The sequence below is a fragment of the Vidua macroura genome, chromosome 5 (genome assembly GCF_024509145.1).
Source record: "Vidua macroura isolate BioBank_ID:100142 chromosome 5, ASM2450914v1, whole genome shotgun sequence".
In the NCBI taxonomy this organism is placed as follows: domain Eukaryota; kingdom Metazoa; phylum Chordata; class Aves; order Passeriformes; family Viduidae; genus Vidua; species Vidua macroura.
Genome location: NC_071575.1, coordinates 31,813,296 through 31,828,352, shown reverse-complemented (window position 1 = coordinate 31,828,352; position 15,057 = coordinate 31,813,296). Strand labels below are relative to the sequence as shown.

Here is a 15,057-nt window from a genome sequence, read left to right as displayed (position 1 = left end):
AAATGAGAGTTGATAACATGCAGATAACAGAAGTGACTGACAAAGCCAATGTTGTTTTTGTTTTCCAGTGTTGTCCGTGCATTTTCGGGTCTGCGAGCCATATACGGACTACAAAGGTCGCTACCACTTTGGTTTTCACTGCCCCCGTCTTTCTGACAATAAATCTTACATCTTTTGCTGTCACCATAACAACACAGTGTTTAAATATTGCTGCAATGAGACAGAATTTCAGACTGTTATGCAAATGAACTTAACAGGGAATGCAGATGGATATATGCATAAGTAAGTAAATGAGTTTTAAAGTACACTTCACCAAACTTTTCCTGGTCTAATAACAGAGCCTGAGGTACACTTAATGATGGAAGCAATTAGAATTATTCTAATTCTTATATATTCTAATTATATATTCTAATTCTTATATATTCTAATTATATATTCTAATTCTTATATATTCTAATTATTATATACAGAAAATCATTACTAAAAGGTCTTTTTGTTGTTGCAGAGCTCCTAAAAGAAAGAATATTTCAGCTTTGCTTTCTTCGCTTTGACATGGGCTATAAACATTGCAAGGAGAGTAAAATCTGCATATAAATGTGACAAATAAAAAGTTACATATAAAAGTTAAAAAGGTCTTTTCCCTGACCCTAATTTGGTCCAAACTATGTTTAAATGTGCACCACTAAAAATAAACCCCAAAGCTGTTCTTAGGTGAGAGAGGAAGTGAGCTGACATTTTCCATATCAGCCCAAATGCCCTATTTGGAACCCCTGATGTTTTTGAATCTTAATCTCTTGTAACAAATCACTAGCCTTGGGGAATAGAATGTATTTGCTTTTATACCGACATTGTGTGGTCTCCTTGCCTGTTACCTGGGATACTTCAATGTTCTGTTGAGAGCTGTCCCCCAGAATAAATGTCAGTAAGTTTTTTATTTATAAAGAAGTAGAAAGTAGCAAATAGATCTTTGTTACTGAATACCTATTTACAGGAACAAAATCTTCCCTTGTGGTCAATTTCCTATTTAGTATTGACATTGTGGCCACACTGATCTGCTGTGATTTCCCTTGGTGTAATTCCCCAAGATCAAATTCTGATCAATCTGCTTTCCCTTCCATTTTATTCTGTTATTCAGCCCCTCCAGGACAAGGAAGGGGCAGATTAAACACAGGTGAAATCACAGTGTATGAATGGCTGTTTACAAGAGGATTTTGGTGTTTTCTGTGGTGCCAGTCAATTGGTGTGTTGTATTCACCCCTATGGGAGCAGGTGCAGGGCTGTTAGGAGATGATGGTGCTGGAACACTGATAATGGCTGGTCTAACTCACTGTGTACAGCTGTTCTCAGCTCGTGGAGTCAGCAAAGCATTGCCTTCCTTAACAACCACTCCTCACACAGAGCTGCCCAGAGAAATGTCAGTCTTGCATCGACATAGAAGTTGCATTCTCTAAATTTACTGGTTGTTAAAGTGCCAATCGCCTCCAAAGACAGACAGAAATAGACTCTACCCGTATAAACTACCTTTAAATCAGTGTGGATCTATACTGTTGTGTTACTTTATGTGCAGTTATGTCTTTCAGGTGAAATTTCCTTGCCTTGGCTTTGTAGTGTATCTGGGATCATGAGAACATATGACACAGAACACTGGGAAGATACTGTAGTGCCAAGCCCATTAAAGACCATCCACTTTCTTCACCTTTTGTGCAGCCCAGACAATCCAGCAACTTTCACCTGGGGCTCCCCAAATCTGGCAACATAAATATTCCCAGGCAACTAGGTAGAGTTTATAGCCCCAGTGCTCCCACACAATGTGTACTTTACACACGCTAAAAACCCAGGCTGTGCTGCCCCTTTGTGTACTGGGGTGGCCCTGCTCCCTCAGCAGCTCTGGATGTCAGAGAGGTCCTCACAGGACTCTCAGAACACAAGGGCTCTGCAGGTAGTCACAGACAGAGCCAGAATCTGCACACTTAGAGAGGTAAAATGAGCCTCAAGAATGAGCTCATGAGGCTGTTGCCCCCACACTTTTCCAGGTCTTTGTCCTGCACACAGCAAATTTGTTTTATTTCTTGCCCTGCTGTTCTGCAAACCTTGCACCAGCACTGCTGACCACCCTGTCTCACAGAGGTCAGGATGTTGCCATCAAAGGCAGTTCAGGCAAGCACTAAGCCAATGCTTCAGGCTTTTCCCAGTGTCTCAGCAGGTCCTCCGTGTAGTCATGGCCAGAGCTTACTCAGGTGAGGCTCTTCTGCCCTTCCTTTCACCAGCAACCTGGAATGTAGAGGGCAACCAGCCCCTTTCCAAGGCAGAAGAACAGGTGCAGGCTGATTGCAAAAGATGCCCTGGGACACAGAGCATTTCTCTCCCTCCAGTGTTGTTTGCCCACTCACATCTGCACATGTGCTCACACCCCCAGAGAAATAAATCCAGGGGGCTTCACATCACAGGGCTGTTGTGTATGCAAGCAGTTTGGAAAAAAAAATTAATTAGTTTGGTATTCCGTCAACTACAGCATTCATTTTGATGAAAATATTTAGAGCAAAAGGCATTATATTAGTTTTCGTGTAGAACTGTTTTTTACAAGTCACTTAGTTAAATTGTGACTGAGAGAGAGGTACCTGTGTAGTTTTTGTTGTGTAAGATTTGTGGTTGAGAACCACCTGCAGAGTGTTTACCATCTAGCCCAGGATTTCCTAGGGGCATCAGCTGTGTGTGAACTTTTGCAAAGGTATGTGACATCCTACTGGATACAGTAAAAAGCCCCTGGAGCTGTAGTGTAGAGAAGTGCAGGAATGGAACTGGTGTTGCCTTGTTCCTCAAACATCACTTTTGATAAATCTGTCAGGGGCAGGAAAATTAAGAGATGCTGCTTCCTACCTAAGACTCCACCCATGAAGTAAGACAGACAGGAGAGAGATCTCCTCACTATAAGCTCAGTGATATTGGTAGAAAACTCCCTGGTATCTTTAGAAGGAGCAGAAAGAAGTGAACCCTATGTGCCTACATTAAAAACATTGCAAAAAGCTTCTTAAGTAATACTCTGACTTTATCTATCATACACAATAATTTGGATTCTAATGCATCCAGGCTTCAGTTTACAGTGACAAAGTCAGCTCTTTGTTTGGAACTAATTTCACGCACCACTGAAAAAAACTCTGATGAAACCTATTTTACTGTGGCAAGGGAGAATAATTTAAGATATGGGAAAAACAATGAACTTTAAAAAAATGCATTATTGTTTTCAGGGAAGAGTGATTCAACATTATTGCTTCTTTTATTTCAATAATATTATTTGGTTTATTTTTCCCCTTAGCCATTCTTGTGATCACCAAAACAAATTTCTTGTTTTATAATACAGTTGACGGAAAAAGTTAATGAAGTGACTTGTGACTTCTTTGATATGGCACAGCTAAAAAGGCACATTTGTCTTCACCAATCCCACAGTGCAACTATAGCCACATTTATTTACCTTTTCCATTACTGTAACACAATATTTATATGTTTTTATAAGACAAAAATATGGGAGTATTACATCTTTCAATCATGCAAATTAATCAGTCTATAATATTTTTGAATGTGAATAATTCATTTAGTATTAAATATAGAAATAAAAATTATGTCTAACAGACAGAGAAAGCTCTGTAATCCAAAGTATTTTCCCTTAGAACTGTCTAAGAAATTGTTTTAACTATTCTTAAAAATAGTATCCACTTTAATCTAGTTTGTCTAGTTTTCACAGTCAGGTTTTCTGTTGTGAGTATTTTGGTGGATTAACAGTAGTACTGTTATGATAGGGGTCCTTAATCTGCTACTGGAGCAATATTCTGTCAGTCTGTAGCGTATCCATGTTTTTCCTTATCTCTTAGTCTGGTTTGTCAGAGTGGGAATGGCTTTTGCACACCTCATTCCAACACTGGCACCCAAAGCAGTGTGAGAACAGAGTAGCTAGAACATCTTTCCCCAGGTACTGAATGTCCCCTGCAGTCAGAGAGTCATCTTTGCTTACTTACTTCCTTTACAAGAAAGGAAAAAAAAAAAAAAAATCATCAATCCCACCACCAAGTGTTGCAAATATATGTAATTTGGCAGGGAAGACCTCTCAGGTACAGCAGGAACAGATTCCTCAGGAAAACGCAGGATTGGACAAAGGCCTGGAGATAATTATAAAAGAAAAATGGGGGGGAAATCTCATTTAAAGTGTAGATGCAAAAACTGCACTGGTTTCCTCAGTACCAAGGCTGTAACCTTGCATTTCCTAGGGGCAACCCTTATTGTTACTAATCCAAGGAACTGCCCTTTTTAAGCAGAACAGGGGAAAGAACTATTTCTGTGACTATCTGCCCACATTTAAACTCTACAGCTGTAGAATTCAGCCTGCAATTGTTCAGATTTGTTGGTTTTTTCAAACTTGAATTCCCAAATGAGTTATTTTTTGTTCATGTGCTGCACATAAAAACGAAGAAAATCTACTAAAAAGATATAGGCTAGTCATAACCAGCTTGTTATCTGTCTCAAAAAAGTGATGAGATGGATGCAACTTGATACACGCTGTAGTAATGGAACAAACCGTAAAATTTGAATCTCAACAAATTGAGAATCTGTTCACACTTCAGTTTTAGTAAAAATTAAACTTCTGCCCAAAAGAACAGGAAAACCAGATTGAAAGGATAAACTGACAATTAAGTCGTTCAGGTCAGTGAAATGAGAGCAAGTCCTAGACGTTTTTGGATTCCGAGTTCTCTTCTGTGTTTCTGGCCTTACTGTTATTCCATGTAAATAAGATTGTTTATTTTCTAATGAGGACATCTTCTTGATTGGCAGGGCAGTTTTAATTTTTATTAGTAGCAGCCATCAGAAAATTTACCTTTTTCTACCACCTTAATAGTGGTAGAAGATATCAATGTATGGAATAGCCTTCTGCATGCTAAACATACTACTTACTGTTTTTACTTGTGATTTTTCACAAGGCCCTTTTGATAGTGCTGTTGTCCCATTGTCTGTTAATTAATAAAAAGCAGCCTTTCATTTTTTGTACTTGTGAGAAACAGATGTTTTTTAGGAGGAGCAGATGAATAGCTTGCATATTGGCATTATTATTAAAGTGCTGCTTTAAATTGGAACACTCAAAATAGCTCTAATTTTCACTAGTCAGAATTTTGGTGGATGAAATTAAATACCTAAAATACAAAAAAAAAAAATTCTTTTGAGTTAACTAGAAGGAATGTTTTTGCCTCTTATATTGTTGCCAAAACAAGTATGTTTTCTTAGTGTGGGTCAAATACAGCTCACCTATATGCAAAATGGATCCTATTGGCAATAATGAAGAGCAAGAATGGGATTTGTCCAAGTGCATTTCTTCCTGACTTTTCCAGCCTTTGCTTGCCTTTTATTTATGTTAAAAGAAAATAGAATAATTTACCCCCAGTAGGACTAAATCTACTGGAAGTCAAGAACAGCACTGCTGAGAAGCCTGGATTAACTAGATCCTGTTTTACTTTCAAGGGCCTGAACTGCAGATTTTAGTGCATTACTAAGATCTACCCTCTGTTGTGTGAAGTTAGGCTTGCATGTGTAAGTCTTTAGCAGAGGCAAAGACTCTGGAGTTAAGGATTTTCAGAACATTAAATTTTGTCTACTTCTAATCCTCCTGGAAATGTTCTGATTTCTTTCTCTTTTTTAAATTTTAATTCTAGGCTTGTGTAGTCCTAAAGTTATACAGGAAGGGAGCCATTAACAGTTTGGACCTTCCTCTTGTTACTTAGTCATTTAAAATGGAACCTCATTTTAATCTAAGGGCATTATAGCTGTGTAGTGGAAAAATCAGTCCCTGAAGGGAAGAGTCACTCTGTTGAAGTACTGACAGACAGCACAGAAAATAAAATTCTGATTTCTGATTCTGATTTCTTGTTTCAAATCCTGATTTTTTAAAAGTATAAAACGGAAGAGTCATACAATAGTTCAAATAGAATGAAATGAAAGTTCAAAGCAGAGACTTGAAATCTTTTAATCCAGAAAGGCTGGAGGACATGTTTTTAAAATATCAAAATATCCTTCTGGTTTGCATGTATAATATGTCTTCTTATCCTTTTTTTTTCTTCTTGCAGCACTTCCATTTTGATCAATGTCCTAAAAAAATATGATTTCCTCCAAGTTTCTCTGACTGGCTGTAAAAGGAGAGTATAGTTGAGTGTGTGTTCAGTTTTGAGTTCAGCTCCATGCAGATGTGGGTTGTCCACCTATGACTTGGATATAATTTTTCTGAGACTGCCTTCCTAATGACAGTTTTTACTAACATTCCTTCAGCTTCCTCTTGGTTTTACAGTCTCCAGTACCTGTACTTCCACATGAGCTCATGGGTGTAGATCAGCCTTTCTTTTGCTTTCTACCTAACAATCTCATTTTTATACATTTCTTTCCATCTCAGTTCTGATCTCATTCTCCCCACTCACACAGTTTCCAATCCAAACTGCATTTACACATGACAGTCATTTTTCTTTTAATAATATTTCATCTCCAGCAGGGCATTAGCACTTCTTCCCCTTTTTGATCTCCACATTTTTGACCCCTTACACTTTTTCCTCCTTTTTTTCCCCCATTTCTTTCAATACCGTTGGTCATCTGTCACAGCTTTACAGCTCTCTGCACCATATAATTGCCATGGCCTTTATCTATATATACACATTAAAAGTACACCAACATATACATCTCAGTGTTGTACATATTTTCCTTCCTCTGAAGTGCATTGTCTAGCATGATTTTGCCAATGTTCTTCCTTCCTAAAATTTATTACCAGCCATATTAAGAGGTCTTTAGCAGCCACTCTGGAAAGCCTATGGACAGATGAGAAGGACAAAAATTCTTGTAAAACAAGTGGCTTTAGTTTCTAAAAACCATGCTTATAGCAGTATTCATATTGAAAAAATAGCTCAAATTTAAAGACACATGCTTTTGAACAATATTTTGTTTCAGCCATCTGTAAACAATTAATGAAACAAACAATGTTGATGAACTAACACAGTGACCACTACTGAGAGATAACTTTCTTTGTTGTCCCTTTTCTTCCTTTCGTAGCAACTACAGTGCACTGTTGGGAGTGTGGATCTATGGCTTTTTTGTGGTGATCTTACTGATACTGGACCTTTTATATTACTCTTCAATGAACTATGATATTTGCAAATTTTACCTGGCCCGCTGGGGAATCTATGGAAAGTGGATGACACAGGGACAGAGCCGATGGATTAACCCTGCTCAGGACCCAAGACAGACACAGCCTCAGCCAGAAACACAGCCTCAAACTCAGCCCCAGCCTCGAACATCACAGACAGTACACACTTTAAAAGGAGATGCTGTAAGCCCACCCCTGGTGTCTTTTCAGAGTACATCTGCCTGGTAAGTAAGCTAAGCCATACTGAGATATATTCTTTTCCTGTTTTGGAGTGTGAACAATCCCCTGTGTTTGGAACTGCCTGTGAATTCAGGCTGAACAGCACCACTTCTAGCACATAATTGTTTATATCATGACCTGTCTTATTGAATTACTGCTTAGGAGTAATGTCTTACTCTGAAATATATTAAACCATCTTTTAATCCTTTTCTTGGAGAAACAGGTGCTGCCGTCTTTCAGTGCTGAGCAGTTTTACTACTGTGTCATGCAAATAAACTACAAATCTGGATCAACTATAAAAGCAGTTTGAATCTGGTCTCAAAGACTAATTGCCATGTATATCTGTTGCTCTGGTTTTAAAAGACTGTATAAATAGCGACGTTGGGATAGCCTCAACATGAGATGTCACAAATCCTCTCTATTTGTGGCATGAGACACAGAAAAAACATAAAAACCAGGTTAGTTTTGTATATGCATAGCCAAAAAAGCTTTGCTTGATCTCATTTGACAGTGACAGAGTAGGCTACTGTAAGGTTAAATGCTATGAAACCAAGACAAAACCTCCAAAAAAAACCCTCAGACCAAAAGGGAGAGGGATCTATAGGAGCAAGCAGAACTTGCAGTATAAATAGAAAAAATTAAATACAGCCACAGAGCAAATTGACACAGAATTATTTTAGACTGGTTTTGCAAAGAAAATGAAAGCAAAGGGAGAGAGCCAAGTAAAACATTTCTCTGGAAAAGGTGTCAAGAAAGGCAGGGACTTTTTTTCTTGGCAAGAAAGCATTAGTACTTGGATGGATGCAGAGAGAGTACCGAGTCAACACTGTATTTTAGAAGAGTTCCAGAAGGCTGAGTGTTGAGTTTTGGCAAAATAAAGTGATCTAAGAATGTGCAGGGTGAAAAGGATGCCAGCAGTTCCTGGAGCTGTGGAGCACATGAAGCCTCAGGTCTGATGTCGATCTGAAAGCTTCGGGTATTGCTGGGTTGCAGATGGGATGGTAACAGTGATGGTCCTTTGATTTCATCATTTTCCCCTTAATTTTATGTGTAAATCCAGAGTAAATAGAGCTCAAGATTTGTTGCAATAGGGAAAGAAGTGGTGGTCAATTCAGTGATAGAGGAGGTTGCTTGGCACTGGAGCCAGTCCTGGATGTATCCAGTGCAGATCAGGCTGAAGGACCATTCCAGCAGCGCTTGCTCAAACAGAAGAGGCTGCTACATGAGAGAGAATTGTTTGTGCTTTGTTGTGAGTACTCTTCTTTTCACTTCCTCTTTCCTTTTTCCTTCCTTTAATTCTTCCAGCTTTTTTGCACATTGATTTCACAGTCTCCAGTTAAAAGTCCCATGTATGTTAAGAACTACATTTGTAGTACAGTAATCCTGGCTTAATATGTGTGTGTACATGTACAAAAATGACTGCATCTGCAAATTTATGTACTATTAATTTGCCCTAACTTTATAAATTGAAACCATTCAATATTCTTGAAGGCTTGATTCCTGGTCACCTCTCATGACTGACTCCTGTTCTATTTCTTTGCTTTTCCCAAAGGGTTAAGCAGGCAATGTGTGTTGAGATCAGGTGAGCACATCCCATATACTCCTTGTCCTGTGTTGCCAGGAAATGAGCATTGATAAGCCACTCCAGTAACACTCACTTCTTCCCCAGTGAGCTGTTTGTGCTCCCCTCAGCTCCCATAAAATTGTTCCTTTTTTTTCCCCTAGTCCTTTCCTTGCTCAGTGGAAGAAATAAGTAGATGCTTCCTTATCAAAACCCTATTTATTCCCTGTATTTCCACATGCAAAACACTACACTAGCTTCTATATTTTCATTCTTGTAACCTGCAACTTTTGGAACTTGGAGCCTCTGAACCAAAAGCACAGATGATTCAGTCTGAGTTAAATACAGAAAAAATAGCAATAGGCACTGGTGATCACAAGCAAGATGTTTAGCATGCAAAAGAGGATTTTGAGTAAACAGCTCTCTCAGAAAATGACAGATTTGTGTACTACAGCAATTGCTAAAACAGTGGGGAGTGGGTTGCCTGGCTATTTATTTCTCTGTTACATAATCTGCAGGTTATATAGATGAAAATATGATCATTTTGCCCTACAGAAATTAAGCTTAGTTTAAGAGTCTGATTTTCTGCTGCAGTCTATATTTGATGAATGACCTCAGTACTGTTTCTCAAAATGTAACCATACTATCAGTGAAGAAGTGCACACTTACTGGATTTGTAATTTCCATCTCCATTTATAAAATCACTGAGTCTATTAAAAGACCTGTTTTAAATTTTCTACCTGAATTTCCATTATTCTAGATCATGACACCTGCTTTGGTAACACACCAGGTTTCCACTCTAAAAAAAAAAAAAAATCAACTTTTCAGTTTATATTACAATTTTAATGTGTCCTAAACTTATCCCAGCTTTTCTGTCTTCAGGGAAAACAAGCATTTTTCTTTAGCACCTCACAAACACACTATGTGTGTGTGCCTATATATGCATATATATACACATGATATATACCATAAGAACTGTTCCCATGTACAGATGAACATTTTGAAAATGCAGAATAGATCTTTGAATCCTGACAGGCATGGATATACCCTTAGACATAAAAAACTTAAATACCATTAAGAACATTTTCCAAACCAGTTTTCAAGTTTTTGTGATGACAGATGTTGTTCAAGTTTTTAACTTCCTGTACTACATTCATCTGAGCACAACTAAAAATATGCCCATTCTAGAAGACACTACATGATGATAATAGGAAAGTGATTCTTGCAAATCCCTTGAGTTCTGCAGAGAACTGACAGTGTAAGGAACTGTCCCAAGAAGGATGTCAGGATTAACCTATGGCTTGTAAAGTAGTTTTTGGATCTTCCTGGATTTAAAAAAAAATTATGTAAATAGTTTTTATTTCAGCATTTTTTTCCTTGCCCTAGTTTAAGTGCTGTGAATTGGCAATGAATTGGTTATGTCAGAGGAAAAATCAAGCAAGTTATAGTATAGAGTGGGTAGAACCATCCCTCTGATGTTTAAGCATTTGTCACAGCGGATCACTTCATTATTTACTTGAGACAAAGAGAACCATGTATAATCATAATATTATTATAAATAAAGAGGTCTGGAATCCATTAGGCAAGCTGCTGGCTGCTCTTGCAGTGTTGTGCCAGGATAGGAAGGAAAATCATTAATCTCAGGAGCATCCAACACCATTTGGACTAATGTTGCTTCATCCTGTAGCGCGTGGATTTTGCAGCCCAACTAATGCTGATATCTTCTTTAGTATGAAAACCAGCTGAGGGCTGTCCAGGGCCTGTGTGGGCTGAAGGTCATGGTGGATGCACCTTCTGCAAGCCCAGCGCCGGCAGAGCCCACAGTGACTGAGCTCATACTGCCGTGCCTTCTCTTGTGGCACGAGCTGGGCCCTTCCACACTCCCTGGCCCGAGGGTGAACCTGCAGTCTGGTTACCTGAGCAAGCTTTTACAGCTGGAGATGGAGCCACAATAAGCAGCAGGCAAATTATTTCTACTACTCAGCAAAGTAAAAGCCAGGGAGGCGATATTGCCAGTTGGGGAATCGAAATTGCTGAAACAACTTGTTCTCACAACTGTGGGAATATTGTTAATTAATAGTAATTAAAATTGTCAGACTAAAGAGGAAGATCACATTAAGAAGTGTGGGCCAGGGCAGCCTGGCAGAATTCCTCCAGGTCCTCCATGGCTGTGTTGTGTTCTGGATGTGAGAGGGAGACCTGATCCGTCAGCCTTGCTCTGCTGATGTCAAACTCCTCCTCTCCTCCATCAAGGATGCAAATCACAGGGAATAAATACTGTCCTGAAGTCCAACATTTGCTTTTGTGTTCTTTACCTTTCTGCACGACAGCAGGCAGAGGCACTGTCTGTGATCACACATGCTCCGTGACTCTCAGTTTCAGAAACCTGCTGCTTGGCTAGAAACAGGAAGGGAGCAGCCCAGCAGGGTTAGCCCCTGTTATTTGCTTCACATAGCTGGAATGGATTAGGTAAAGGCAGGTCTATTTTACTTTGCTTTATTAAAGGCTGGAATCTGCTTTTGCTGTGAATTCCTCTGAGGCACTTTGTCTTTCAGACAACAAATAAAATCATTTCTAGCCTACTGCTATTCACCTGCTACTTGACATCTCTTCAGATGCCAAAGCACCTGAGAGAATAAAGTCCATAAAAATACTAGCAGGGTTTAAGAGCCAGCAGGTAACTGAGCATGTCCTCTGCAACTGTACAAAAACCACATGAATATTTTGCTGGTGGGTAAAAATACCATGTGAAAGAATTTGCTTTGATAGCAGGTTTTGAAACAGGATGTAGGCTATCACTGCAGTGCTTCCTTCAGCAACTTGTAGGAGGTGCAGTCTTGCCTGTGTCATAGGCCATTGGTGCTGCAGTGGGTCACTGTGCACACAGTCCACCAAAATCATCATTGTGGTGACAGAGGAGTTTGTGCAGTGGCTGCTCTTGATACAAGTTATTTACAGTAAAACAGGGGGAAAAACCTGCCTCCTTCCATTTTAGGTAAGTAAGATCTCAGCTTCACATTTGCAGAATTACTTCACTGAACAGGAACAGGAAGATGCTGTTTTAAAGGTGCAAAATTTTCCATCATAGGGCCAAGCATAGTTTTTATTTAGAGCCCCTACCTAGACTTTTATGTTAGACTAAATATGGCAAGTCAGAGCACAAGTACTTTGGATTTTTTAAAAAGATGGAAAAAAAATTAATACTTACGTTGTGCTTTTTTTGAAAGAACTATCTGGGAATTGACATCATCTGGAAAACCTGTTTGGTTACAAAGATTAGGTATGTGTGTAAGGCTACATCTACCATTATCTGTGGTCCTCCAATGCCTTTGGAATATATTGGGTTAGAATAACAGAGAATGCTGAATGTATTTTCTTCTAAATGTTCTTACTTTGCTTGCTGGGAACTGCATAACTGTAAAAATAGAAATTAGCTCTACCCCAACTCAAACCAGCACATCAGGTCAGGAAACTAACAGCACAAACACACAGTGGGCTTGCAACTGAACACCTCAAAAGCTGCAGTGCTCCAAGTCTTGTTTGCTTCCCTCATACAACATGCAAAAATTTGGGAGATTTTGGTTCTATATCATTTGCATTTAAATAATTCAAGTTACTGAGTGCCTGCTTCCTTTCTTCCTTGTCTTTAGAAATTCACTGTTAGCATGTGAAGTTAAGCCAATATGCAAGGTTTTCATCCAGTTCAATCTAAGCCTTTGTGTACCTAGATATGCACAAACTGCAGCTTTTGTTGATACATATGTAGCATACATTGTTCATTTCATGCCATATTCTCCTTTTCCTCTGGCTCCATAAATTATAGACCTCATATTGATTTCTCTACATTCTTTTCTTCAGATTCTTGCCATGTGGGCTAATTGATATTCTCCATTTCAGCTGTTTCTCAGCCTTTTCATTGAGTTGGGACTGTTGCATTCATCAGCTTCAAGAAAATATTTCTTTTAAAGGGACTGTACAGTTGAAGCAGTTTAACTTAAATATGATAATGAATTGTGAGAAAATAGTAATTAGTAACTCACTCGCAAGTGAGTGGTTAAAAGGTTATCTGAGTACTATTGCTGAATGAACTCTTCATGCTGAGAAATGAAATCTAGTAAAATTACTGGAAACCAGATCTGAACATCTTCCATATTTACATTTTCTCATCTATTCTGGATAGAATTTTTTGCAGTGAGATAATTACCTCATCCCCATGATACAGATATGGAATGACACTACTGAAGTAGCAGATAGCAGAATACAATTTATGTGAAATCAGAACACTCCAGTTAAGCCCACAATTTCACTGCATAATGTCACAACACTGTAGGATCACACAGGAAGGAGTTTGACATCCCAATTCCATCTGTATCAACCAATTCCATCTCCTCTGTCACAGTAAAAACCAGCAAAATTTAAAAGACTCTATAAATATTTTGGTAGTTACAGAAGTCCTACTGCTGGCCTCCTCTTAGGTGCCAGATGCTCAATTGAGTAATGTTTTACACATTTTAAAAATGCACAGAAAAATAAAATAACATCCTCACTTGGGTTCTGAATACCACAGAGAAACTTTAGCATCAGCCAAAGTTATTTCCAGGAGTAGAAAGAATAAAAAGGGAGGTGTTGAGGAGCTGGAGTTCATGATTTAAACAGACAATCCTTACTTTATGCAAAGTGGCAATAGGTATTCTAAGTAGGAGATTTAGTGTAATTCATTGTTCTGAACTGAAAAAAAGCACTTTTCAAAAAAAAAAAAATAGACAGGATATTGCCCATCTTCAGTAGTTTATGCTGCAGAGAACTACTTAAAATACCTGCAGAAAAACTATCTATGTACATTTGGTGCTTTTAACAGAAGTGAGCAGGAAGAAGAACAAATAAGGTAAGAGTCTCTGAAGTAAGATGCCACTGCTTTCACCTTGGAAAAGGAACTCTCAGTGTATATTTTGGATGTCAAAAGAATGTATATTTTGAATGTCAAAGTAACTCCCTAAACTCAAGGAGTACTGAAGAGCCTGTGCTGACCTATTTATTATTTTCAGAGTTATTATTAAGCAAAAAGCCATATGTAATAAATAATCCTTCTATGGGGTAGTGGAAGATCTTTTAAGTAAGCTGAAATTTCTGTGTGAAATGATGGCATATTATGGGATAACAGACATTAACAGAATAATCAGAAACTTACATGATAATGCTGAAGGCAAGACTATAAATGGTAACAATGTCAGACAATTATCTTCAGTGAGAGATGAGGTCAGGAATCTACCATTACTTTTATTGTCCCTGTCCCCTGCTGAGATCATGATGAAAACAACTACAGTAGTAATTTCATCAGAGAAGTGCTAAAACATGTCTGTATGACCTTGATTTTACAATGATGTTTCACTGAACAGCTCAAGAAAAGAACCAGAAATTAGACACAGATTTTCATTATTAGCAAGGTATCAGATATATCTTGTCTGTTTAGGTCTCAAAAGCAAAATAGATAAAGAAGAATTGAAATCTGTGTCATTATACTCTTCACTGAGACATGAGAGAACACTGATGTCAATCAGCAAACAATTTTCAGGCACTTGAAGGCTTTTGGGGAAGTTACATGATCAACACTGTCATAAATAAATATGCACAGACACTCACTATTCACTGCAGGAAAAAAAAATACCTCTGGGGAGAACTTGAAATCCACATAGAAAGTTTCTTGGAAATTTGCAATGCTGAGGAGATTAAAACCAGTTTAAGACATGAAATGGCAGGAATATGACATGTCACTGGAACACACTTAGAAACACTGCTAATTTTAGTCCCACCTCGGGTGACAATATGATCCCAACACAAAACAAGTGAGGCACATTGTTTCAAACAACTTGGAGATGAGTTTAATCAGCACAACACTATGTAGCCTACAGAGAGCAGCAGCAGAGGAATGATTGGTTGGTACTTGGCACCCATCATAATATACAGGAAGGTAAAAAAGGTGTGTAAAAAGTGATTATGTGTGGAAATAAGCTACCTCACTTCACTTCCCAATAGGGTTATCTGTTTCCTGGTGTTTCTGTATAGTGGGAGCCTTTACTTAGGCTCCAGAGAATCTCAGAGGTGGAATGGCTGG

General features: G+C 38.5%; 1 protein-coding gene across 1 annotated transcript in view; it reads left to right on the top strand.

The window, feature by feature from the left end:
• Positions 1–15,057, top strand: part of SHISAL1 (shisa like 1) — a 73,165-nt gene that overhangs the window by 39,964 nt on the left and 18,144 nt on the right. Inside the window, exons 3-4 of the mRNA XM_053977367.1 lie at positions 69–282; positions 7,072–7,389. Coding sequence (XP_053833342.1) covers positions 69–282; positions 7,072–7,389 — 532 coding nt within the window. The remainder of the gene's footprint in view (positions 1–68; positions 283–7,071; positions 7,390–15,057) is intronic.